The sequence below is a fragment of the Phascolarctos cinereus genome, unplaced genomic scaffold (assembly GCF_003287225.1).
Source record: "Phascolarctos cinereus isolate Bilbo 61053 unplaced genomic scaffold, phaCin_HiC Scaffold_5;HRSCAF=322, whole genome shotgun sequence".
Lineage (NCBI taxonomy): Eukaryota > Metazoa > Chordata > Mammalia > Diprotodontia > Phascolarctidae > Phascolarctos > Phascolarctos cinereus.
The window spans coordinates 199,545,738-199,572,603 of record NW_027555958.1 but is presented as its reverse complement, the minus strand read 5'-3'; the positions used below and the strand labels follow the sequence as shown (position 1 = coordinate 199,572,603).

Below are 26,866 nucleotides of genomic sequence, written 5' to 3'. Positions count from 1 at the left end.
TAACTTAATGTCATTCATTCTTTAAGTATGGAAAAATGTTCATTTTTTTTAAATTTGGGGCTCTGTTTTTGCTGAGAACTTATCACTAAAGTCATATTGAAATTAAACTCTTGGAATCCGGCCCCAGTCTTGAACACTATTGAAAATGTTCTCTCAAAAGACAAACAATGATATTCTAAATTAATCCAATTTGCTCAATCCAATTTGAAACCAGTGACCTGTGTTTGAATGCCAACTTTGCCACTTACCACCTGAATAAAATTGGGCAAGTCATTTATTTCACTGCTTTAATTCAGTTTCCCCATCTATAAAATTAAGAGGTTAACCTAGATGATTTCTAAGACTTCCAGTGCTAAATACTTTGATTCAATAGTCTTTGTTTTAGTCACCAGGTTTCTTTGCCATTCTACAGTATAACACATCACTAGAACTTCTCTCCCTGAAACCTCATTTTTTATTTTCCTCCATTAGTCATCACATTCAATCAAGTCCTTTCAATTCTTGTTAAAATTTTCATTATTGTTTATTGAATTTCAGCAAAAAGGATGATGACTAGTATAGTCTCTCAACAAGGGAAAAGGCGGCTTGCAGGAGAAATGGTTATGCTTTTCTTTTTCCACTCTGCATTATTTCATGAAGGTCTTTCTAGATTTTTTTTTGTAATAGTACTTAGACATTCCCCTCTTAATTGTATCATGGTATTCTAAAACATTAATTAACAAAATACATTTAACTAGTCATCTACTGTTGGACATTTAGATTTTTTGCAGTTTTTCTGTGATTACATATAATACTGCTATAAAAATTTCTGATCAGATAGTCTTTATAGCACATGCTATAAAATAGCATTCCCAGATTAAAGTGTATGTTTATTCTGTATAATTTTTACTCTGTACTATTATATTGCTCTCCAAAAAGATCTTTACAAAAGTCTGAAATTTCATTAGCAATAAATGAAATTCTGTTTCTCTACAAATTCTGCCAGGATTGAGTTTCATTGCTTTTAATTATTTCTGAAAATTTCATGGGTACAAAGTGGTAATACAAAGTTGTTTTAGTTTGTAGTTCTTTGCTTAGTAAGGGTGAACAATTTGTCAAGTAAATATTAAATATTTTCTAATCTCCTTTTGAAAAAGATTTATTTATATCCACATCAATTCTTATTCAAATTATTTGTCATACTTCCCTTCATTTCTAACTCTATAGCTATCTGCTATCTCACTCTGATTACTGAAAACTTAACTTATCTTCCTTTATTTTACTGAATAATAAATTCAAAACATGGCTCGAAATTCCTTTCCAAGGCACCCAAACACTAGAATAACCACAATCAGGATTTTTTTGGGGTAATGTTACATTAATATTTACAAGTTCAGGAAATTTAAGATTAATTATGCTTTTAAATGTTTTACTTTTCTAAGTTTACAGTGTTTAATTTGAAAGGCAATTTGGAATGATCCAAGTTAGAGTTGGAGTCAACCATTCTGAGCTAGTTTTTTCATCTCGAAAACAGGGGCAAGAGGACATATCTCACAGAGCAGCTGTGGGTCCCAAATGAGATAATAAATCTAAAAAGGTATGCAAACATTAAAGCGCTACATAAATGTGTGCTATTGTTAATTTTGCTATTGCTAATATTTGAAATATCGTCTAAATAATTACTAATAAAACAAGTAGAATGGTCATCTGTCATATGAAATAGTAGCTGCTAGCCTGAGGAATTACTCTTATACTTCTGGTGCTAATATCTGATGGTTAAAAATTAATGAATCTCAATCCTTACCACTAATCCAAGTAAGATAATGGATTATTTATACTCAAATGGAAGGTACCTGATTTATCCTGGTAAATATTCTACATATTCCTTATTAGGGATAAGCTAGATGTCTCCTGATAACATGCTTGTGCATTATACTTCAAATTACAGAGATGTAATAGATGGAAATTTTAGAAGAACTGTAACTTACATCAATCTTAAACTATACAATAAGCTTAGAGATTTGCTTTCATGTTATTGCCTGCTGGTTAAACATACTTAAATAAGCAATTATATCATAAAGTCTTTTGTCACAAAGTTGTTTTTGTTGTTGTTGTTGTTGTTGTTAAATCACTGGCTTAAAATACTTATCATGTAATATCATTAAATGGAATATTTTTCTAGAGCAAAAAAATCTAATACATGATTAGTTTGGCACATATTTCCTCTGATGATTACTCTGGTCTTTAAAAGCTTTTATGAAGTGATACTGACACATGTCCAATCAATCACTATGTTCATTAACTATAATGACAAGGTTCTCATAGAGAATACAATTCTTGACTTTGACAAACATTTAGGCTCTGTACACAACTACTATAGAAGAAAAGTACTGAGCACTTTTTATTATATCTTTCTGCAAAAGTTGCTGGATTTCTCACTTCCCTACGGGACCCTTTTCCAGAAAACCATGCATAATTGAAGAAAGAAAAGGGGCTAGACCCCAGAGGCCAAGGTAGTCTGTCTGGAACCCCCTCCTACTCATCCTCTGTCTATCCTGCAAAAAAGTGGTTGATGTTGATTTACTCCAGTAGTGAAAAAGACCTCTCCCCCCAACTCAATTAGCATACTAGAAAAATCCACAATTTAAAATTTATAAATAGGTGAGAGAGATATAGATACAAAAATCCTTAAGCAGAGGAAAATTTGGCAGAAGAGAAGCAAAAAGGTCAACAATATTAAAAGAATATTAACTTACAATAGGAAGAGTATTAAAAAATCCAAAATCAAACTATTTTATTTTGCACAGAAGGGTGAAAATTTTGAGTTGCCCAATAAGCATTAGATAAGGCCATAAGTTCAATGTTAATGAATCATCCATAAAGAGAAAAAGAAAATTCACCTATCTGCACATGAGGCCTCTCTAGAAAGTACTTATATAAATATTGTGACTAGAGGCTTGCAGAACCTAACCCTATATTTTCACTTGGGAGCTATTACTTGGTATTCATTAATTCAATGTTCATACAGATTTTATAGAACATAAATACTGTGACTGACAAGAATTGACTATATATATCTGTACCTAGAGCTAACCTTAGGCAAAACATAATAGTAACAGGTTTTAAAAAAATTTTCCTAACTTCTTTTTTGTTTCCTTCATTCAATTCCTAGTAGCACTTCTTCCTAATATTCCAGAAGCTTCACAGAACTTTTTAAATACCCAAAGTCCCTACTATAATGGCACCTTGCCAACAGCTGTCTCTCATTTTCCTAATGTCGTAAGCTGCAAAATTATCATTTTCTTTCAAGTCTACTTCCAACCAAAACCTTCCGTTTGCATATTTCTATGAGAATAAGTGACAAATGTCTGGAACTAAACGGTATCTTAGAGATCTAGTCCAAGTCCCTCATTTTACACATCAGGAGACTGAGACCTAAAGAGGATAAGTGACCTTTCTAAAATCACAAAGAAAAGGAAAGAAATGAACCAGGATTTCAGCCCTGATCTCTAACTCTAAAACCAATGTGTTCCATTAAACTATACTGTCTGTCTATTAGCACAGATGAATTTCTAATTGTTGGAATCGGTATAACTATAATACAATGAAGTGAATTTTGTCTTTTAAGAAACTTCTTAAAACAACTTTTGGGTAGGATCATTAGATAAGTATGTTTATCTAATGAACAAAACAGACAAAGAATGCAGAAAAAATTAACATCTCACACATTTAATCCATGTATAGGTTCAAATATAAAATGCTGGATGAAGTAACATACATAATGTGTTCAATAACTGAAGTGGATGATTTTTTAAACAACCTCCACACCTTTCAACAAAATTATTTTCAGCAAAAATCACAAAATGAAACAAATAACAATGGCTAAGGAAAATAGTGAAAATTTTCTTTAATCAAATTTCATATAAATAATTATGCCAGTAAAATAGATAAAAAGTAGATATTATAGTACAAAAAGAAAAAAAAGTAGCAGATTAGTACTTTAAAATATATTAATGCAGGCCTGCATAATCTGTGGCCCAAATGTAGAGAATGTTTTCCTCTACATTTTTCGTGCTTTGCCCGAAATCCTTTGGTGTGCTGCAAGCAAGGCAGTGGTCCGGTTGTGCAGCTCTGCATTAAAATTTTTTTTTTAAAGAAAGAAAATCTACATGTTGATCTGTCATGGTATCGAAAGGCTTACCTTCTATAAATTTTCAATAATTTCATCAAAAATAATCTTCACATATCAAAAAGCAGTAACGCCATATCTATAAATCTGTTTATAGTTGACCAAAGAATACTTTTTTATTAATTTTTATTTTGAAAAGTTTCTTTCAATAAAGCTATGGCTATACAAATAGATAAAAGTTTTAAGCTTGAGGATAAGTTTGGCAGAGATTCATAAAAATTCTATTTCACAAGTGAATTTTAATAAAACTGAAATATCTGACTGAAATATCTGCAAAAGATCAAAATTAGGCAACTAACAAATAGCGCCACTGACGTACTTCTTTTTTAATTTGTCTTTTAGTTTTAAAATAATCAATTAACAATTTTAAAACAACACATTTCAATCATAAAATTTTAGTGAATAAGTTCAATTAAATGTTTCATAGATGTATTTAAATTTGCACTTAAAAATATTACATATCTGGCAGTTCACGTTCTGTTTAGCTGTTTTAAATTTTAAACACAAATACAAACTCAAATTGTCACACAGAAGGATAGAACTGAATAAAGTTCTGATTCTTCTTTAAAATCACTGCGCTATTACTGTTTATTTTGAACCTACTGTTTAAATGCATGATTACATAGAACCACAGGGGTTGGACACATGAACACCTGAAATAAGCTAGAATGATTCCAAACCATTATGATCTTATTATTGAAACTAATACATTTAACTGAATTCACATGTGTCAGGGGGCCCACTGTGCTCACAGAGCAATTGTTTAGAACATTTAAAAAAAGATATTTTTCAAGGAGCATTTTATGACTGACATTGTTTGGAATTGCTCATCTATGATGATAACAAAAATCAGAATAACTTTTAGTTTTAAGAGTTTTAAAATTCTCTACAAACAATGTATTCCTATATTTCCTGCACCCAGTGGACTGATCCCACCACCCTGTCCCTGGTACATCAGAAGCCAGATGACTTCTCTGTTGAACTTCATTATTAATGTCTCTTTAAAGGGGGGAAAAAGTCTTGTATATTTTTAAGCAAATGGAATACTTACACAGAATATTCTATTAACTATTAAAATTTAAAGTAAAGTCAGTGACAAGTTTTTAGAAGAATAGTAAAATTCATACTAATATACTTTTAACATAGGTAATTAAGTATAGGTAAAGAAACTGAATCAGAAAAGTCAAAGACTTACTTGGGATTGTATACACAGTTCATGAATAACACAGATCAACTCCTATTATAAGGCTTCTTCTACTAGAAAATATACTATTCAATTTGTTACAATATTTACTCAAATTCCTAACACACACACACACACACACACACACACACACACCCCTTCACTGTGGCTAGACGGTGGAAATACAAAAATTGAAAAAAGATGATCCTTGTCCTCAAGAAACTATATTCCAAAGAAATGTCAGAGGAGCAAAACTTTAAAAATAAATTGGGGAGTAGGGGAAAGAGACATGTTGGGGGACATATGTAAAAGTCTAATTAGATTAATTTCCAAATCAACTCACTGATATTATAGTATTTAGTCCTTTTTTGGAGGTATGTGAGGGGCACATCCTATGGAGGTGTGGGCATACAAAGTAGCATCTTGTTGAGAAAACTAAGAAAACAACTGAGTGGATCTGAGAAACAAGATGATTAGCTGACTGGGACTTGGGAGCTCTACCCATCAGAGGAAGACCCTCTTTCTGACATCTAGAAAAACAAGTTGAAAGACAGGAATTCTCCCTTGGACTTCTACCTTTTTCCAGTTCAGAAGAAGCAAATGATTCAACTGAGCCAATAAACAGAAAAACACAAAAAGCATTCAAACAGCCTAACAACTCCCCCTGAAAAGGAACTGAACTTAGAGTTGCTACTGTACTTTGGAGTTACTAACTTCAAAGTTAATAATGATCTCTTAGTTGCCAAATCCACTGACCTTTTTTAAACCCTCATTTTGCTTGACCTCTCTATAGCCTTTGACACTTGATCACTCTCTCCTCCTTGATATTCTCTTCTCTCAATGTTTTCAAGACATCACCCTTTGCTAGTTCTACTATAAATCTGATCATTCATTCTCTGTGTCCCTCCCTCTATACTATATCCTTGATGATATCATTAGCTCATGTGAATTTAATTACCACCTCTATGTGATGAATTTCAAATCTACTTATCCCGATGCAAACTCTGCAGTCTTCCAAGTCAACTGCCTCTCAAACACCTTGAACTGGATGTCCAGCAGACATCTTAAACCCAATTATGTGCAAAACAGAAGTCATTATCTTTCTTCCTCAACTCCTTTCTACCCTTCCTACCTTCCCTATTACTGTAAAGGATAACACCATTCTTCAGTACTTAAAGCTCACAACCTAGGAGTCATCTTGGATTCCTCACTCTCTCTCACCACCCTACCCCACCATATTCAACCTGTTGCCAAGGCTTGTGGTTTTCACATTTGCAACATCTTTCAAATTTTCCCCCTTTTTGTCTCTGACGCTGTCACCACCCTCATCACATTTTGTCTGGATTATTGCAATAGCCTGCCGGTAGGTTTGGCTGCTTCAAGTCTCTTTCCACTCCAATCCATCTTCCAATCAGCTTAATGATTTTCCTAAAACCCAGGCCCAGCCACATGACCAGGACACCCTCAATAAACTCCAATGGTTCGCTATTGACTTCAAGATCAAATACAAAATGCTCTGGCATTCAAAGTCCTTCATAACCTAGCCCCCTTCTACCTCTGCAGTCTTCTTACAATTTACTCCCTGACAAATACCCTTCCCTCTTGTAGTAGTGGACATTCCATTTCTCAGCCCTAGGCATTTTCTCTGGCTGTCCCACATGCATGAAAAGCTCTACCCACTCCACTCCAACTATTGATCTCTCTGGCTTCCTTTAAGTCTCAACTAAAATACCATTTTCTACCAGAAGCCTTCCCTAACCCTCTTAATTCTAGTCCCTTTCTTCTGTTGATTTCTTTCTATTTATCTTGTACATAGCTTGTGTGTATATACTTGTTTGCATGTAGTCTCCCCCATTAGATTGTAAGCTCCTAGAGGGGAGGAATTGTCTTTTGCCTCTTTTTTATTCCCAGGGCTTGGCATAATGCCTGGCACAAAGTAAACGCTTAATAAATGTTTATTGATTGATTAGCTGAGGCAACACTTTGCATTCTAATGAGTGCCTCTTTTCCCACAGAGTCTTTAGGTCTTCCCTGTCCAACAATCATACCACCTGTTGTTTTATAATCTTCCCTTCCTATATGCCCCAAGAATAAAACTACTTTGAAGACTACCGAACAAGCTATTTTCCTTATTGGATGTATGTGGACTAAGAACCTCTACATATCATCATTCAGCAGCAAATGTTCTCTAAATAAATACCTTTTGTCTTATTTTCAGGCTGTTGGGGAGGATGGTCTTGTTCTTTAAAAAAAATGAATCAGTTCCATCCCCCTAACAGTCAAAGGAAATGAACAACCAATTTTCAAACAAGAAATCCAATCTATCAACATTCAAATAAAATCCATGCTACAAACCACTAGTCACGGATGCAAAAGATCAGAGATAGTGCCTTCCCTCCAAAATAAAACAAGAGAAACAAAAGGGAGGCTAGAACAAATTACAAGGAGGCAAGGTATTGTTAAACATTACATATTGAATTTACTATATATTTTAAAATAAAATTAAGTTGTACTTAGTAGTAGAGAACCAGTTTCATACATAATCCTCCCTTTCTATAAAGTATATGGAAATATTTTATTTGGTGTTTGTTAAGTTCAAAATTTTAAAAATGCAATGAAAAATAAGTAAGTACCTTTTGTAGTAAATTTGTAGTCACACTAGGAATGAAAAATAGCTTTATGACAAAATCTGTATCTGAAGCCAAATTTACTGAGATAACATTATAGAATGCTATTTGTGGGCCTCAGAGCACTATCTGGCTAGAGGCACCATGCTGATCTCTATTAATATAAGCACTAAGCTAGTTAAACAGCTGCAGTAAGGTAGAATTCTGGCCTTTTCCTATATTTGAAGAAGTCTCACTTTTACACACAGTTTTCCTTTTTTCCAAGACATATATCATATGGACTGATAGGATCACAGGCCAAACAATTGTAGATTTGAGAAAGAACATTCCAAGTCTCTCGTGTGTGTGTGTGTGTGTGTGTGTGTGTGTGTGTGTGTGTGTGTGTGTGTGTGTGAGAGACAGAGAGAGAGAACAGGAGTGGGGTGCAGGGGAAAGGAGAGGGAAAGGAGAGGGATGGATTTAGTTCTGTGGATGTATGTTGTTGTTGTTCAGTTGCTTTTCAATCACACCCAAGTCTTCCTGAGCGCACTCTGGGTTTTCTTGGTAAAGATAACTCATTTTACAGATGAGGAACTGAGGCAAACAGAGTTAAGTGACTTATCTGGAATCACACAGCTGGTAAGTATCTGAGGCCAGATAAGAATGCATGAAGATGAGTCTTCCTGACTGTAGGCTGAGAACTCTATCCACTGCACCACCTAGCCACCCTTATGAATGCATAGCTTTTGTTAAATAACTGTAAGGCAGCAAAACCCAGTAAGTTTCAGTAATTCAAAGTTAATGAAGAACAAGGAGCTATGGGATCATACAAAAAAAACCCCAGAATATAAATACATAGCTATATCCATTCATTCTTCATTATATCATGAGTTTTTTTCCCTAACAAAAATCATACAAATAGTCAAGCATATGTTTGTGCAAGAAATTCACTGGTATAATATTTTTCAGATAATTAACTACTTGTTATATCTAGTAAAGTAAGTCTCTAATCAAGAAGAATAATCAGTTTGTGTCCCTTGTGTTTTAGATTTATACTAATTTAAAAGAAAAGAAAAAAATGCTAACAAGACAAAGCAGAAATCGTAAAGATTTTTCTCCTCTAGTTTTTTTTTCCCCCCTGTTCTGTCAGGGTAAAAACAAAGAAAGATACAGCTTGTTCTTGAACTGCTTAGCTAAAGAAAGAAAAGTAACTCTATTAAAAGTAAAAGTTCATAAAGGTACATATGGAAAAGGAAGAGCAGCAGGCAGCACTACTATTTACATTTAGAACAAGTTTATCTTTTAACAAATATCCCAGTCTGGTTCTTGCTGCTGAAAGTGAACATATCAGCCCCTCCTCTTCTTAAGGGCACGTTCAATAAAGGGAGACAAGACACTAACAACTATCCCCTTAGTTGATGGCCACTGCCAAACCACGCTGCCTCCACTTTAGCCATCTGCCTCAACCGTCTCCCATAGGAACAATACAGATTCTGTCCCTCAGTCTTTGGGTTCTGGCAGGTGACTTTTCACCTTATCTTGTCTAGAGCAGGCATCTACTGCACTTCTTGGCCATTTGCATATCACAGGGCATCCTCTCAGGCTATCCACCTCAACCTCCAGCTACTAGAAAACACTCAGACTCTGCCTCTGGGCCCCTGAGATGTTACAGATGAGCATTTCATTTATCTTGCCCAGAACCAGGCCTTTACTTCACTTACCAGTCATTTCTAGACCATGCCACAGAGCATCCACCCTTGTTTTTACCTCCTCTTTATGGTTGCCTTTTCCCATTAACATAATTCCTTGAGGCAAGTTTAAGCACAATGTCAGAAAAAGCTTCCAACATTTAGGGCTGTCAAAAGAAAAATGGATTGCTTTGGAAGGTAGTTCTCCCTCCTTGAAGGTTTTAGAGCACAGGATGGGAATGCTATAATGAGTATCACTTTTGTACATGATTTGGGCTAAAAGACTAACATTCTTTCTAACTCACAGATTCTTTGATTCTGAAATTAGGAATTTCTTTCTATGTCTTGGATGATATTTCCCTTGCCTTGGTTTTACTTATTAAATTCTAATTATTCTTTAACATGCAAATCACAGGTCACTTATTCCATGAAATCTTTTAGCCAGAAGTAATTTTTCCTTCCTTTGAAATTTTAACACTTCGTACCCTTCTTAGGTACATTCTACCTCATAGAATAATAACTTGTGAACATGTCTTTTCTTCTCTTCTAAGCTTTTTTAGGGGAAAGGATCATATAATATTCATCTTTGTATCCCTCTCAGGGTCTAGCACAGTACCATGTTCTTTATGTGTTTGAATGAATTGCTGTTTTCCTGACTAGGTTTTTTTCCTGCTAACAATAAAAACAAAAATCATGTGATTATATCCATAGAGGCAAAAAAGGCCTTTGACAAAATATATGCTCATTCACACTGTTACTTAAAATCAAGAGCTAGCACTACTCAAAATGAGGAAACAATAGCACTTAAGGATTTTTTCTTTAAATTGATAAAAAGTATTTATTTAAAAACATCAGCAAGTGTTATCTGTAATGGGGATAAACTAGAAGCCTTCCCAGTAAGATTAGATGTGAAACAAGGATGCCCACTGTCACCAATATTATTTAATATTGTACTGGAAATCCTAGCTATAGCAATAAGAGAAGAAAAAGAAACAGAAGGACTCAGAATAGGGAATGAATAAAACTATGTCTTTTTGCAGACAATATGATGATACATTTGGAAAATTCCAAAGACTCAACTAAAAAGTTAGTTGAAACAATAATTTCAGCAAAGTAGCAGAATATAAAGAAAATCCACATAAATCATCAGCATTCCTATATGTCACAAACAAAACTCTGCAAGAAGAGATAGTAAAAGATATCTCATTTAATGTAAGTCTAGACAGTATTAAATACCTAGGATTACATCTGCCAAAAACAAATGTAAGAACTACATAAACAAAATCATAAAAAAAACTTTTTACATAAATAAAATCAGATTTAAATAACTAACTGTTCATGGTATTATAAAAATGACAGTTTAATCTAAATTAATATTTATTAAATGCCATCTCAATTAAATTACCAAAAAATTATTTTACTGAATTAGAAAAAATAATAACACAACTCATTTGGAAGAACAAAAAGTCAAGAACATCAAAGGAAATAATGAAAATGGATAATTTTGATTACATTAAACTAAAAAGGGTTTGTACAAATAAAACAAATGTACCCAAGAGCAGAATGAAAGCAGAAAATTGGGGAAAAAATTTTTGTAGGCAGTTTATCAGATAAAGATCTCAAAAGAGTCATTTCCCAATTGATAAATGGTCAAAGGATATAAACAGGAAGTTTTCCAGTGAAGAAATCAAAACAATTTATAATCATATAAAAAAATGCTCTAATTCATTATTGATTAGAGAAATGCAAATTAAAACAACCTTGAGATATTATTTTATACCTATCAGATTGGCTAAAATAATAGAAGGGTAAAGTGACAAATGCTGGAGGGGCTGTGGAAAAATTGGGATACTAATTCATTGTTAGCGAAATTATGAACAACAGAAACCTTTTGAAAAAAGGCCAGTGGCAGAGTGAAAATGTCCACTGTCACCATTGTTATTTGATATAATTTGATATAATTCTAGATAGCAATGGTACTATGACTAGAAACAATAAGAAACATAAATTGAGATGTCAACCAGAAGGAACCTGACTCTAATCTGTGGGTGGCCAGAGCCAATCAGAAAGGGTTAGGACAGGAGAGTCAGGAATCAAACAGAAGTTAATTTCAAAATGAGGGAAACAACTTACAAGCAAGGAAGGACACATGTGTCAGGCCCAGCCCCTACTTAGCCTGGGGGTGGGGGGAACACCGGGAACCGGGCAGAAAAGGCCGCTTTAGTGTGGCCAAATCTCAATACTCATACTAATAATGGCTGTGCAGTGAACTGTAGTCCTGACAATGAAGGGTAACAGCAACAATGTGACAAGTTTGATTCATAGCAGAGTTTCATGACTAGAACATGGATACAGCAGAGCACTTATCTGAGCTCAGAAAAATACCTGGTGCTGGTCAAAGCAATATAATAATTACATGAAACAATTCTGGGATTTTGCTGTGGTTGAGATGATCCAGAGAGTGAGCACGAAGGACTGTTTGTTATCCTAAGTCCAGGGCAGAGATTGCTTGCTGAGCCTTAGCTCTGGAAAACAGGGTATCTCCTAGTATCTTGACACACCATACTATTCTACCATTCTATGCAAGTGTAAATTTTTCCAAAGCGCTTTTAATGAGACAGACAAGGCTAGATAGTCTTTCTATTTTACACTAGGACCTAATGGAAGGTTAGTTATATATATTTATTCCTAGGAAACCGTGAAGTAAAACAGAAGTAAAAGCCCAAGTATTTGTTTATGGCATTTCTTTTAGGATTAGCTGGGGATTCTGCTAATTTTCTACAATGCTGAATTTAGTTCAAATGTCATAAGTTAAGGACCAATTCCCACTCTGCCTATGGGGAAAAATTAAAGAAATCCAGTGTACCTAGGGGGAAAAAATGATTACATGTGTTAAATGCATGGTCATAAAAGTAGTCACAACACTGATCTTCACCCTTTGACCCATGGCCTTTTTTGAATTTCAATTTCTTCACCAGAAAAGCATTTTGCCAGCAAAAGAAAACAAAGTATCTTCTTCTCCTACGGGACAATATTCAGATGAAACCACGTATGTCATATAGTGTCTAAGCTATAACTATGAGCTACAAAAAAGAGGAATTATATCATTCTGGTCTTCTAGTCACTCTTGGCGATGAACACATATGCTCCTCCTACTTTAGTCTGAATTGTGAGTGATGTGATATTTACTAGTGATGTGACCTTGATACCAGTGATCACAGATGATTCAATTTCATCAGAGTAATTAGATTTACTTTGGGTTCCTGGCTCCTTGCTTTCGGATCAGTGCCAAAATAGATGTTCTGCTTGCCCAGTAATCTGTATCCTTTCTTCTGCCTTCTTTCTGTTACCCCTTCTAAAACTAAAGCTTTTAGGTAAGCATATAATGAAATAAAATTATAGCAAACTGTAACAAGATCCTCTAGCTAAAAGTTACCCTAATTACTAATCCTTCCTCAACTCACATGTCAAGGTAATTTTCCTAAAATACACATCTGACTATTCCCTCTCCCACCTCTATTCCCCCCCTGCTCAAATGGCTCCCATTGGCTCTGTCCAGATTGGGGCATGTCTATGTGGGTGCTAAAGAAACTATTTTTGGCAATGAATAACAGTATAAACTCTACAAAATATCACAGAAATGTGCTAGATTAAAACGTGCTGCTCAAATGATGCTCCCTTTCCTCTTGGAAGAATAATTTTTGAGTTTCTATATAAACCTGAGGCACTGTATAAAACATGGGAAAGTGACTAATATTATTTTATTTAAACTCCATTTACCTTCAAGGGTCGTAGGACACCACAAAATTTTGTCCAGCAGCTCTTCTCAATGAATTCTAGGTGCCTCTCTCTCCTTTTAAGTGTCCTCAACCTTTCTTCAAAATGTTTTAAGGCCCGTCTATCCTTTGCTGGCAGAGGTCGACCATCTTTGCTCTGTAAATAAAAGTAGAATAAGTGTAACATGGAATATAATCATTCATTTATAAGCTTCCAATTGGCTTTAGTGTTTCTGAAAGTTAAAGAGTGTGACTCACAAATATACTCTATGTATGTATGTTTGGAAACATTTTTATCATGTATAGAATCAGGGAACAGAATTATAAAGAGTTTTAGAAGTCATTATCTCATCAGCATTCTTATTTCAGAGGAGAATAAAGAGGCCCAGAATCATAAATTAGATTTAGCCAAGGTCATATAACTAGTTAAAAAATAGACTCTGGGCTAGAACTTGGGTCTCCTGACTCCCAGTTCAGTAATCTTTCTATTATACAACTAACTACTAGAAAAGACAATTCTGTCAATGATTGAGTCACAATCATATCAGCAATAGAAAGAAAGCTGATTTTAATTTTAATAAAATAGTCTAACCTTTGATTTAATCCTTTGAATGTGCTGTTCCACTTCTTCAATATCTTCAGTGTTCTCTAAGCGTTCATATGCAGCACTTCTAGTACCTTTTATTAGATTTAGAGGTAGGGCTGACATACCATAGGCCTAAAACAAAAATATAAAAGAGAATTAAAGGCATGTTTACAATATTAGTTCAAACTAAATTCCATATTATTTCGTAAGTCTAAACATATTTTATGCTTTTAACTTTTACTATCAGTATAGAAAATAAATTTTAAGAGAACTGAAAAGTTACAAATTCAGATTAAATTTCTGATACTTTAAATGGAAAGTAAAATCTCATTAATTTAAGCTAACTAGGAGTAAGATCAGTGTGAACTAGTAAAAATTACAAACTATTAAAAATGTCATAAACTAATTTTATTATTTTGAAGCTAAAAACAGGTACTCAGAAAATGTTTTGATGACTTACTTATGATAATAATTACTCACTTAAATAGTGCTTTAATAATTGAAAAATATTTTACCGAAACCCTAATATAGATAACATAAATATTATCCTCATTTTAAAGAAGAGAAAACTAAGGGGCAGCTAGGTGGTACAGTGGATAGGGCACCAGCCCTGAAGTCAGGAGGACCTGAGTTCAAATACGGCCTCAGACCAAATACTTGACACTTACTAGCTGTGTGACTCTGGGCAAGCCACTTAACACCAATTGCCTAAAAACAAAACAAAACAACAACAACAAAAAGAAGATGAAACTAAGAATAAAAGCCTAAGCAACTTGCCCATGGTCACACAACAAGTAAAAATCTTAGGTGGTACTCAAATTCGTGTTACCTAATTCCACAACCCACAATGCTACAACGTCTCTGGGACACATAGCAGGAAGGAGCTTGAGGAATTACTTAATCCAACCCCCTCAAATTGACCGATGAAGAAAATGAAGCATAGAGAGATGCAATAACTTTCTGCAGATCACACAAGTGGCTAAGGTCATCACAGAATACATATTCCTTGAGTCAATTAAGTCACCAGGCATTTATTAAGTACCACTATGTGCCAAGATCAGTACTAAACTGGGAATATAATGAAGGGAAAACAGACAGTTCCTGCCCTCAAAGAGCTTATATTTTAATAAAGAAGCAAACACGTAAACAACTAAATTTATGCAAGTTAATTACAGAGTAGACGGTAGGCACTCAGAGGTGATGGCATTTGTAGCTAGGATGACTGGTTAAGGCTTCCTGGAGTAGATGGGGATTTGAGTAGAGTCTTCAAGGAAGTCAGGTAAACTAGGGTGGGCATTAGAGGGAGAAGACTTCCAGGTATGGGTAGCAGCTAATGCAAAATCATGGAATGTCTCTGTGAGGAACTGCAAGTAGTCCAGTGCTGCTGGATCATACAGCGTATTAAGTAAGGTGGGAGAATAATGAAAAGGTAGGCAATGGCCAGGTTATGAAGATCATGAAGTGCCTAACAAAGGAGTTTATTTGATCTTAGAGTTAATAGGGCACTGCTGGAGCCATTTGAGCAAGGGGCTGTCATGGTCAGATGCATGCTTTAGGAAAATTACCCTGACACCTGGGTGGAGGAAGAAATATAGTGCAGAAAGGCTCAAGGCAGTGAAGAGGAGATGAGATTCCGATATATTAATCAGAGATGTTGTGAAGATAGAAACTATAATATTTGGCAAAGGACTGGATATGTGCAGTGAGTAAGAAGAATTGAGAACAACACAGGATTTGAGCCTGGGTGAGTAAGGGAAATAGTAGTATGTCTGACAACAGGAGGGAAGCAGGGAAGAGGGGAGGCTTTTGGAGGGCAAAGGATAATGAGTGATGTTTTAGGACATGTTGAATTTAAGACACCTGTGGGATCTTTAGTTTGAGATACCCAAAAGGTAGTTGATGATGTGGAACTGGAACTCAGCAGAGAGATGAGGATATATGTATATGATGATGTGTAAGTGTGTGTCTATGTGTGTGTATGCACACAATACTCATTTATATATATATATATATATATATATATATATATACATACACACACACACACACATATATACCCATTTCTTTCTTTCTATATCTTTCTAGCAAGCTAGCTAATCTCTCCTGTCCCTCAACAACTGACCTATAGAGATTTAGACATATAGATATAAATATACCTCTCTCTCTCTCTCTCTCTCTCTCTCTCTCTATATATATATATATATATATATATATATAAATATAAACACATATATGTATATATACACATACATACACACATATATGTATAAATCAATTGCATAGAGACAGTAACTAAACCTGTAAGAGCTGATGAGATCACCAATGAAGACAGTATATAGGGAGAAGAGCATGAGGACCCCGGATGGAGCCTTGGGAGATGCAATTTGAGAGGAAGACACAAATGAAGAACCAAGAAGTTGGGCCAGGGACATCAATCTGGATTCTACTATGCAGGTCATTAGTTTTCCTGAACCATTTTGGTCACAGACTAGAGGTTTCACTAATCATCAATGTGGATAAGTATACGTGTCACTCATTCTTCAACAAAAATTGCTGGGAAAACTAAAAGCAGTTTGACATAAAACAACATCTGACAACACATCTCAAGTTAAGCTTCAACTGGATGCATGACTTACATATAAAAAAGATGACATAACAAACAAATTAGAGGAACAAGAAAGAAATTATCTTTCAGATCTATGAATGGGGTAATTGCTCATAACTAAACATGGGAAAGAAGATCACTGAAGATAATTTTAACTACATAAGATTTTTTGAAAGTTTTTGCACAAACAAAACTAATTCATCTAAAATTAGAGGATAAGCAATTAACAGGGAAAAATACTTACAGCAAGTTTCTTTTCCCAGTTGATAAAAGGTAAAAAAAAATACAGACAGGCAGTTTCCCGAGGGAGAAATTAAAGCTATAAACAGCCAAATGGGAAAAAAAAACCACTTCAAATAACTAATAATTAGAGAAATGCAAATCAAAGCAACTTTGTGGTTCCACTTCATACATATCAGATTAGCAAAGATGACAAAAAGGAAAATGACAAATGTCAGCGGGGCTGGAAGAAGGGCATATTAATATACTTTTGGCAGAGCTGTGACTTGATCCAGCCATTCAAGAAAGTGATTTGGAACTATGTACAAAAAGTTACATAACTGTGCATATCCTTTGACTTCATAATACCATTACTAAGAATATAACCCAAAAAGATCAAAGGAAGAGGGAAAAAAAGCCTATGTGTATGATAAAATATTTATAGTAGCCCTTTTTGTCATGGCAAAGAAGTGGAGCTACCCATCAATTGGGAAATAGCTGAATAAATCATGGTATGTGAATGATGGATTACTATAGTTTCAGAGATACCTGGGAAGACTTATATGACCCGAGGCAGTGAAGTGGGAAGAACTAGGAGAACAATTTATACAATTAAACATTGTAAAGACAAACAACTTTGAAAGACATTAAGAACACTGTGATCAACACAAAGACCTATCATGATTCTAGAGGATTAATGATCAAGCACACTATCTACACCTCCTGACACAGGGGGAAGGTCTCAAATGCAGAATGAGACATTTGTTTGCTGGAGATGGCTAATGAAGGAATTTATTTTCCTTGACTATGCATATTTGTTATGAAAGGTTTTTTTTTTGTTTTCCAGTGGAAGACAGGAGAAGCAGGAGAACAGAAAAAAAATTTCTGTTCATTGAAAAAAAAGTACACTAAGTACACCTGTTCACTCAAGTGAATGTTGTGCATTATGGAGTATTTTGATTGATTTTTAACACAAATGTTGCTAATTAAGTCTTTAAAAAATCATAACTTCACAAAACTAGCTGTTTAAATATATTGTTTTCTTTCCTATTTAATATCTTAATGTTTTAGAAAATGTTATTAAGAATTGGTTGGTTTGAATATAAAAATTATATTATGGCCCTGTGTAGGTAATAATACCCAGTGATTTCATTTATAGCACTCATTTTTAATTATAATTTTCCTTAATCTTTTTTCTTTAGTTTGATATCAACATCATGCCAAAAAGTTCAAATAAAAGTCTTAACTTCAAAACATTTATGAGCAAAGCCTCAAAACACAGCTTGGGCACAAATTTAATGAGAATTCATGTAAGAAATAAAGCAAGAATATACAAAATATAGAAATAAGAGCCCTTAAAGAAAAATCTGGAAAAGAAATAAGGGCTATGGAAGAAAGACTTAGAAAGACAATTAATAGATTGGCACAAGAGATTAAAAACCTTATTCAAACAACAAATTCCCTGAAAATTAGAACCAACCACCATGAGACAACAAGAAATATTAAAACAAAGTCAGAAGACAAAAAAAAATTAATTAACAAAAACGTAAGGTAATTCATAGCAAAAACAACTAACCTGGAAAACAGATTAAGGTAACTTTAGAATCACTAGACTACCTGAAAGTCATGACCAGAAAGAAAGACTAGACATATTTTAGGAAATCCTTTAAGAAAACTACTCTATTATCTTAGAAACAGACATCAAAAGGGAAACAGAATTTGCTGGAGACCTCCTGAAAGAAACCCCAAAATGAAAGCTCAGAAGGAATATTACAGCAAAATCCAGAGCTTCCAGATCAAAGAAAAAAAATACTACAAGTAGCCAGAAAGAAAGAATTCTGGTACCAAGGTTCCACAGTCAGTATTACAAGTGATTTAGCAGGCCCCACTGTAAAAGATATTCCACAAGGCAAAGATTATAGGCTTATAGCCAAAAATTATTTACTTAGAAAAACTGAGTATAATCCTATAGGAGAAAAAAAGAATGGGCCTGAATGAAATAGAGCACTAATAAGCATTCTTGATGAAAAGATCAGAACTGCATAGAAATTTTGAAGAACATAGGAATCAAGAGAAACATGGGTAAACAGAATAATAAGGGACTAAACAAGGATAAACTGTTTATATTCTAATATGGAGATGTATTATATGTGTGCATATATTTATTCCTTCTAAACCTCATTATCATTCTCCTATTATCATCAGTAGTCAGAGAGCTTGTCTAATTAGACAGAAGTCCTGGGAGTGGCTCTATTATGTTCTGATATTATTAAGACAAGAATGAAAAGAGAGGGGAAGAGGAATACATGGGGATGGAGATGGGAGTGGAGGCAGGGAGGGTGTGAAAGGAATAATAGGAGAAATTATCATCCCTAAATGGAGTGCACAAGTAGCAGGCCATAAAAACAAGGAGGACAGGATGAAACCAAACTGGTCAAAAGAAGAAAAGAATACATACACATTTAGAGCTGGATGTTGAAAAAGGGATACAGGAAGGAAAGGGAAGAACAGAGGTAGGAGAATAACAGGGAAGGAAGATTAAGGGAGTGATTAGTCTTAAGCAAAACAAAATTTAAGTATTTACAAAGCTATTTATAGCTTTTTTTTTGCAGTAGCAAAGAATTGGGACTCAAGTAGGAAATGGCTAATCATGTTATAGCACATAAATGTGATGTAAATATGATAGAATATTATTATGTAATAAGAAATAATGAAGAGGATGGTCTCAAAGAAACATGGGAAGATCTGTATAAATTGATACTAAGTGAAGTGAGTAAAATTAGGAGTACAATTTATGTAATCACAATAACATAATAAAGACAAACTGAAAGATTTGGGAACTCTGATCAATGTAACAACCAACCACAATTCCAGAGGACTCATGATAAAACATGCTGTCCACCTTTCTGATGGAGACGTAAAGGACTCAGGGTACAGAATGATCATGGTGGGGAAGAAACAGGACAGGAAAAAAGGCAGATTTTTGCTGACTGAAAAAAAATTCATTAAAAAAAAAAAGAAAGGCATAGAGAGACATGAGAGAGATTTCTATGTAGATGGAACAATTTAGCAGGCCACTCTGGCTACAATACAGTTTGTGGAAAGGAAAGTAGTATGTAATAAGCCTGGAAAACTAGGGTAAAGCCAATTATGAACAACTAAATGCCAAATAACATATGTATTATATCCTGAGAGACACTATAGCTTCCTAAGCAGAGAAGTGACATGGTCAGGCTTGAATTTCAAGAATATTAATTAGGAGGGCAGGTTGGAAAAGAGAGAGACAAGATGAAAGAAGACCAATTAAGCTATTGAAAGAAACTAGATGAGGTCTTGAACTAGGGTGGTTGCTGTGTGAGTAAAAAGAAGAGAAGAGATGCAACAGATACTATAGAGGCAGAATTGATAGGACTTGGCAAATGATTAGATATGGAGGCAAGACAATGAAGAGTCAAAGATGACTCTCTAAAGGATGTAAAATTAAGATTAAAGCCTTTCCAAATAAAGTTGAAAGTTGGGAGAAGTAGATATATTCTGTTTTTGACATTTTGAGTTTAAGAAGTCTACAGGACATTTCAGTGTAAGTGTGGAACAGGCAGAGATGTAGGACTAGAGTACAAGAGAGATGTGAGAATTGGATACCTAGACTATTATCAGTAAAGAAATAATAGTTAAATCCATGGAAGTTAATAAGATCATCAAAGGAATGTAGAAAGAAAGAACCCTGTAGTATGCAAGCACATAGAAGATGGGACATGGATTAGTATCCTATAAAGGAGACAAATAAGGATCAGCCGGACAGTCAGTCATTGGAAACATACTGAAATACAAAGAAAAAAGAGAGTGCACAGGCAAAGATATGGCAGATGGGCTAGAAGCCTGAACAATAAGAGTAACTGAAGTAAAAAGGATGATCTAGAGAGGAGAGAAGATAAATCACTGAGGTACTATTAGATAGTGGTCAAACTTTAAATTACTGTTACACAATGGCTTGTTGAACCTTCAATACAAGGTCTAGTTTTGCTGAAAACATACTATGTTCTTAAAACGTCAGGCAAAGAAAAGGTTTATAATTGAAACCCCTCCCCTCCATAAGTCACAGCAGTATCTGATCACTCAAAGTCAAAATGTTAAGCCAAACAAAAATCTTATCTATTTTCTATTATTTGCTCCTTTGCAGATGTGAAAAGGAATTGCCAACAACTTTCTTATGAAAATCTTTTATGTTTGAAGACAGTAATTAAATCACCATTTTTCTAAGACTGAACCCAAATCCTTTCATCCTTCCTCATTTTCCAATCTCCTTCATCACTTTGGCCACACTTTTCTGTACCATCTAATTGTTAAGGTTTCTATGGAAATGTTACGGAAATGACTTTATAAAAGATGTGTTACCATCAACTTGAGTTTCTTGGACATCAAGGATCACTGGGCCTTTTCATCTGACTTATAGCTAAAACTTCCTATGTGTGCTTTCTTCCCCATTTGGAGTGTGTGCTCCAGGGCCTTTCTTGTTTTTCTATTTGCATTTCTAACACCTGACACAGTATTTTATGCATATGTACTAAATAAATGTTTTTATATTAATTATTTTATATCCTTTTAAAGTCATTCTAAAAGAAGCAAAAGATTAATTTATAACCTATGTCAAACATTTAAAATATCAACCTAGTATTATTGTCTCACATTTTCAACAGCACTTAGTTGATGGTTCTAAATTTGTCTGACTATAACATCCCCTCACTCAGGCCTTTTAATAAACCTAGTCTTTCCCACTCAAAAAAAAGTGCTTTTTGTTTTGATGTCTAAACTTTGCCTTTGTTACTATTTAATTTAATCCTATTTCAAAAGGATCATTTTCTACTTACATTTAATAGAATTATGCAGAACATGGGATACACTGGATACCCTCCAATGGGCTTTAGTTTTACAGAGTAAGAAACCATGCGGCAGTAATTGGTAATAGTCTCATTTTAAAGTATTTGCTAATCATTAATTAATTGGTTTGTTGAACTTTCATTTCAAGATCTAAGTGTTGCTGATCATATATAATATTTGCTACAATATTTAATATAGTGAGCCAATTTCTTAAGCAGAAAATAACTTTAAAAATGGGAGGTTTATATAAAACTCTTGATACTATTTTTTAAAAAGAAAGATAAATAAGGGCTCTTAATCCATGAATACCATTACAAAGACCTTTAGCTTTTTTTTTTAGAGGGGTTGGATTTAATCTTCACACATATGAAAATAAAATATTTTAAGAGAACAGTAAATATAATCTTGGTAAACAGTCACTGTATAAGAGCATAGAAAACCTAGTCTTAAAAACTGTTCTAAAAAAGTGACTAAAGAAAAGACAATTCTCATTTAGATGACTAAACTAACATTTTCATCTCTGTATACAAGTTAAATTTCAGTAAATACTAAGAAATCCAAACAAAAACATCTGTCTATAATATACTTGATTTTCACATATTCCACAAATCCCAGAGTTATTTTAGCTTTTGGATTCAACTTTAAATTTTTTTTTAAAATTTAACTTTGAAGAAAAAAATTTAATGAGTTTTTTAAAAATAGAAATACTACCTTTTGTAGAAACATACAAAACATTCATTGCTTACCACTGCCCTCTAGTGAATTCTCCCCAAAAGTAAATTAAAATTGAGTTGAAAACTGAATCAATTTTTAATGTTTCTCAGGATGCACAGCAACCTCCCTGACAGTATTTATCTCAAATGTAAAAGAAATTCCAAGGTCCTTTAAAAATTAGCATAATATGAAGGATTATATATATGCATGTGCATATAAAATACTTTCATTACTAATGTCTATGCATGTACACAATATTTGCACTATATTATCTAACTAGTATTTATTAGATGTTTTCTTTGCCACTTCCACTCTCTTCTCACCTTAAACTACTTGACCACCATGAGGTCTAAGAACATGTTTTTAAAGATTTTTATTTTGATGCTTAGGGAAGGTAAAGATCAGAAGAATGATAAATTAATAATATTAAAAACAGATATTAAATACTACAGCATATTATTATCACATCCCCAATGGCCAGGGATGTTCCAGAAATATCTCCCCCAAAGACAGCTGTGAAGAGAAAATTTAAAAGCAAAGGGAAGGAGGTAGAGTAAAGTCAGTTATCAGAAAGCAAGCAAGCAAGTTGTCCTCTTGTTCTACTGCATTCCCTTTCTTTCAAAAACATTGGGCTGGGGGTGAGTAGGCAGAAATGTTTCATCCAAGCTGTCAGAACTAAAAGATAAACAAAAGTGGAATGAAAGTTATTTTTGTATTTGGATCACTGGATCTGAAACCAAAGTTTGATACAAAATACGGAATTAGCAATTGCTTGCTGACTGGTTAATGAATGTATGATTATACAGTGCTTTATAATTAGTCTCTTCACATCCATTATTTCATCTGGTCCTCCCCAAAACCATCTGAGTTAAGTGTTGTGTCCATTTTAAAGTGAGGAAGATAAAGGCTTAGAGTTCATAGCCATGCAGTTCGTAGGAATAGAGCTAGGTCTTAGTACTCCAAGTATTATATTCTTTGCATTACAGCTTTCACTAGAAGACAAAAACACATCTTCAGCTGCAAATATAAATGGAGAAGTACCTTCTTGGTTAGAAGAGTAGTCGAGGGCACTATTGAGCAACTCCAGTTAGACATGCGTAATACTGAAAGTAAAACATCTTTTTTTTTTAAACTGAGGCAATTGGGGTTAAGTGATTTGCCCAGGGTCACACAGCTTGTAAGCATCAAGTGTCAGGTCTGAGACCGGATTTGAACTCAGGTCCTCCTGATTCCAGGGCTGGTGCTCTATCCACAGCGCCATCTAGATGCCCCAAAAGTAAAACATCTTATGAGGTCAAGATGAACAGTCCATTTTACAGGTTCTATTTAATCATATCTCAGATATCAACAATAACTCCTTAGCAGAAATCATTTGTTTTGGAAGGGTAATATTCTTCCTTATTTTCCTTTTTTTTTTTTAAAGCTAGCATTTATATAGTGCTTTTAGAACTGCTTCATTTAGTCCTCACATCAAAGCTATAAAGCACTTTATCCTTTTTCTTTTTTTTTTTTTACAGATAAGGAAACTAAGGAGAGTTATGGTTAAGTGACTTGACAAGGGTCACAAAACTAGTATGTATCTGAGACAGGAATAAGTCTTTCTGAATCCAAGTCCAAAGCTTTCACCCACTTTGCTAGCTCACTACCTCAAATGTAAAATCACATATATTTATAGTTAAGAGGACAGTGTTTATTTCACCATGATAATATATATTTAGACTCTCATGATATAAGTTAAATAGATGAAAATACTATGAATATTTTGTTACTTTACAATCCTTGAGATCTCAACCAGTAATACTGCTAATAAGACAATATCGATAAGTTTATACCTCAATTTTTTCCCCAACAGCTGTGCTCATCTATTTTCTTCCTAAAGATTTTCTAGAATTATGTCAGATAAAGTAACGCTTTTGTGATAGGCTAGAAATATATTTTAAAATTGCTTTTGACATTACTAAACCTAATAGCTAATGTGATCGAAATCTATCTTTTCTTCCTCTTCAACCTTCAAAGTATTTCAGGGCCTATCTGAGCAACTCCAGCAAAATATCCCTAATACTAGAAATGAAGATTAATAGTCCATTCTCTATATATGTTTAGTCATCATCTCAAATATTAGCAGCTTATTCCCGGAAGAAATTATGTTGATTTTTGAAAGACACAGCACTGTGTAGTAGACTTTAGAAGGCTGATCTCAAAAGAAGACACTGGGTTCAATTCTTGCCTCTGATAACATAATAACAAGTCCCTTAAAATTCTCAGTGCTTCTAGCAAACTTTTAAAGAAAATAAGTCAGTCAGTCAACAAGTATTTATTAGGCCTTTACTCTGTACCTGGTACTGTGATAAGTACCGGGAATATAAAGACAAGCAAAAACACAGTTTCTTAACTCAGGAAACTCATGTTTTAATGGGGATGACAACATGTAAACAACTAGGTACAAAACAAGATATGTATGGAGTAGATGGAAGGTAATTTCAAAAGACAGGCATAAAGGAGGAAATGAAGAAAATTGGGAAAGAGCTCCATAAAAAGTAGGTTTTGAACTAACTTCTAAAGATGTCAGGGAAGCAAGAAGGTGGAGGTGAGAGAGAATATTCTAGGTAGAGGAGATAGCCAATGCAAAGACACAGAGATGAGAAAGGGAGTGTTCTGTGTGACGAAACAAGTAGGCCAAAGTAGCTCTATCACAGAGTACACAGAGTGGAATAAATGTAAGAACACTAGAAAGGTAGGAAAAGATCAGGTTGTAAAAGGGTTTTAAAAGTCCAATAAAGAATTCTATATTTGATCATGGAGGTGAAAGGAAACCAGTGGAGCTATTTGAATGGGGTGGGGGGAGAAAGGAAAAGGGAGGATGATATAGGAAGATTTGTGTTAGGAAAAATATTTTGGCAGATGACAGAAGGATGGATGGGGGGGAGGCTGGCGAGGGAGATGGGGATTTGAGGCACAAATATCAACCAGAAGGTTATTGACATAGTCTGGGCAAAAGGTGATAAGGGCCTGTCCTAGGATTGTGGGTGTGTTCATATATAGGAAATACCAGTGAAAGTAAAAGTATAAGATCTGACAATAGGTTATATATATGTAGTCTTTGGGAGTGAGGAGTCAAGGATGACATCGACAGTGAGATCTTGGGTGACTAGAAAGATGGTGGTACACCTGACAATAATAGGAAAGTTAGGGAAAGGGAAGGGTTGGGGGAGCAAAGATAATTATTTTGAACATGATGGAGATACCAACAGTTTGAGATGTTCAAAAGTACATTGGTGATGGGGAACTAGAATACCAGAGAAACTAAGGTTGGATATATAAATCTGGGAATTATCTGCATAGAGATGATCTCTATGGCACTTACGGAAGCTGTTGAGATCACCAACTGTACAGGTAGTGTAGAGGAAAAAAAAGAGGTCCCATGATGATACTCCGAAGGACCCAGGGAGTGGTTGGAATCCGGACAAAGATCTAGCAAGGGAGACTAAGAAGGAACAGTCACAGAGATAGGAAGAAGACAGCTAGGAGGATCAGTGTCTTGAAAATCTAGAGACGAAAAAGTATTTAAGAAGTATCTGAGGACAGGGTCATTGACATTGTCAAAAGTTGCAGACAGTGCAAGAAGGAACTCTTGAATGCAATAAAAATTGAGGAAAGGCAGTTTCTAAATTGGTAAAGGGAGTTTCATCGCCAAGGAGCTCCCTTTACCAATGAACCAGAGGTTCAGAACAAAAGTCAGACAACAAATTACTAAATATTTTTGTTGCTCAATCTGGAAGAGAACTTTTCTTTTCCCCAGGTAAGCTCTATACTTTATTTTATTTTTAAAATTTTTTTTGAGGGGCTAGGCAATGGGGTTAAATGACTTGCCCAGGGTCACACAGCTAGTAAGTGTCAAATACCTGAGGCTGGATTTGAACTCAGGTTCTTCTGACTCCAGGGCTGGTACTCTATCCACTATGCCACCTAGCTGCCCTTATGCTTTATTTTTAAAAACATTCAACACCTTGACTAAATATTTAGCCAACAATGTATATGTTACCTAGATATTATATAAATTTTCAAAATTTCCCTACTTGGTGGCAATAAAAAATGTAAATATTAGTATTACTATTTCTGATTAGGAGTCACATATGTTAACTAAAAACAAAGTGGTATATCAATTCTAAATGTAAGCTAAAAGTCTTAAGCAAGTAAATATGAAGTATTGCTTTATTTTTCTAAAATTGAATGTTGGGGCAGCTAAGTGGCACAGTGGATAGAGTAACAGACCTGAAATCAGGAGGACCTGAGGTCAAATCCAGCCTCAGATCAAACACTTACTAGTTGTGTGACCTTGAGCAAGTCACTTAACGCCAATTACCTAAGCAAATAAATAAATGAAATAAAATTGAGTGTCTAATTGTTTAGCTATTTTTATAATTAACAAGGGTGGTCATAATT

At 34.4% G+C, this 26,866-nt stretch overlaps 1 protein-coding gene across 1 annotated transcript in view; it reads right to left on the bottom strand.

Annotated features, from left to right (window-relative positions):
- Positions 1-26,866, bottom strand: part of LMBRD1 (LMBR1 domain containing 1) — a 180,398-nt gene that overhangs the window by 53,955 nt on the left and 99,577 nt on the right. Inside the window, exons 8-9 of the mRNA XM_021000136.2 lie at positions 14,014-14,139; positions 13,426-13,578 (exon numbers count right to left, since the gene is read on the bottom strand). Coding sequence (XP_020855795.1) covers positions 13,426-13,578; positions 14,014-14,139 — 279 coding nt within the window. The remainder of the gene's footprint in view (positions 1-13,425; positions 13,579-14,013; positions 14,140-26,866) is intronic.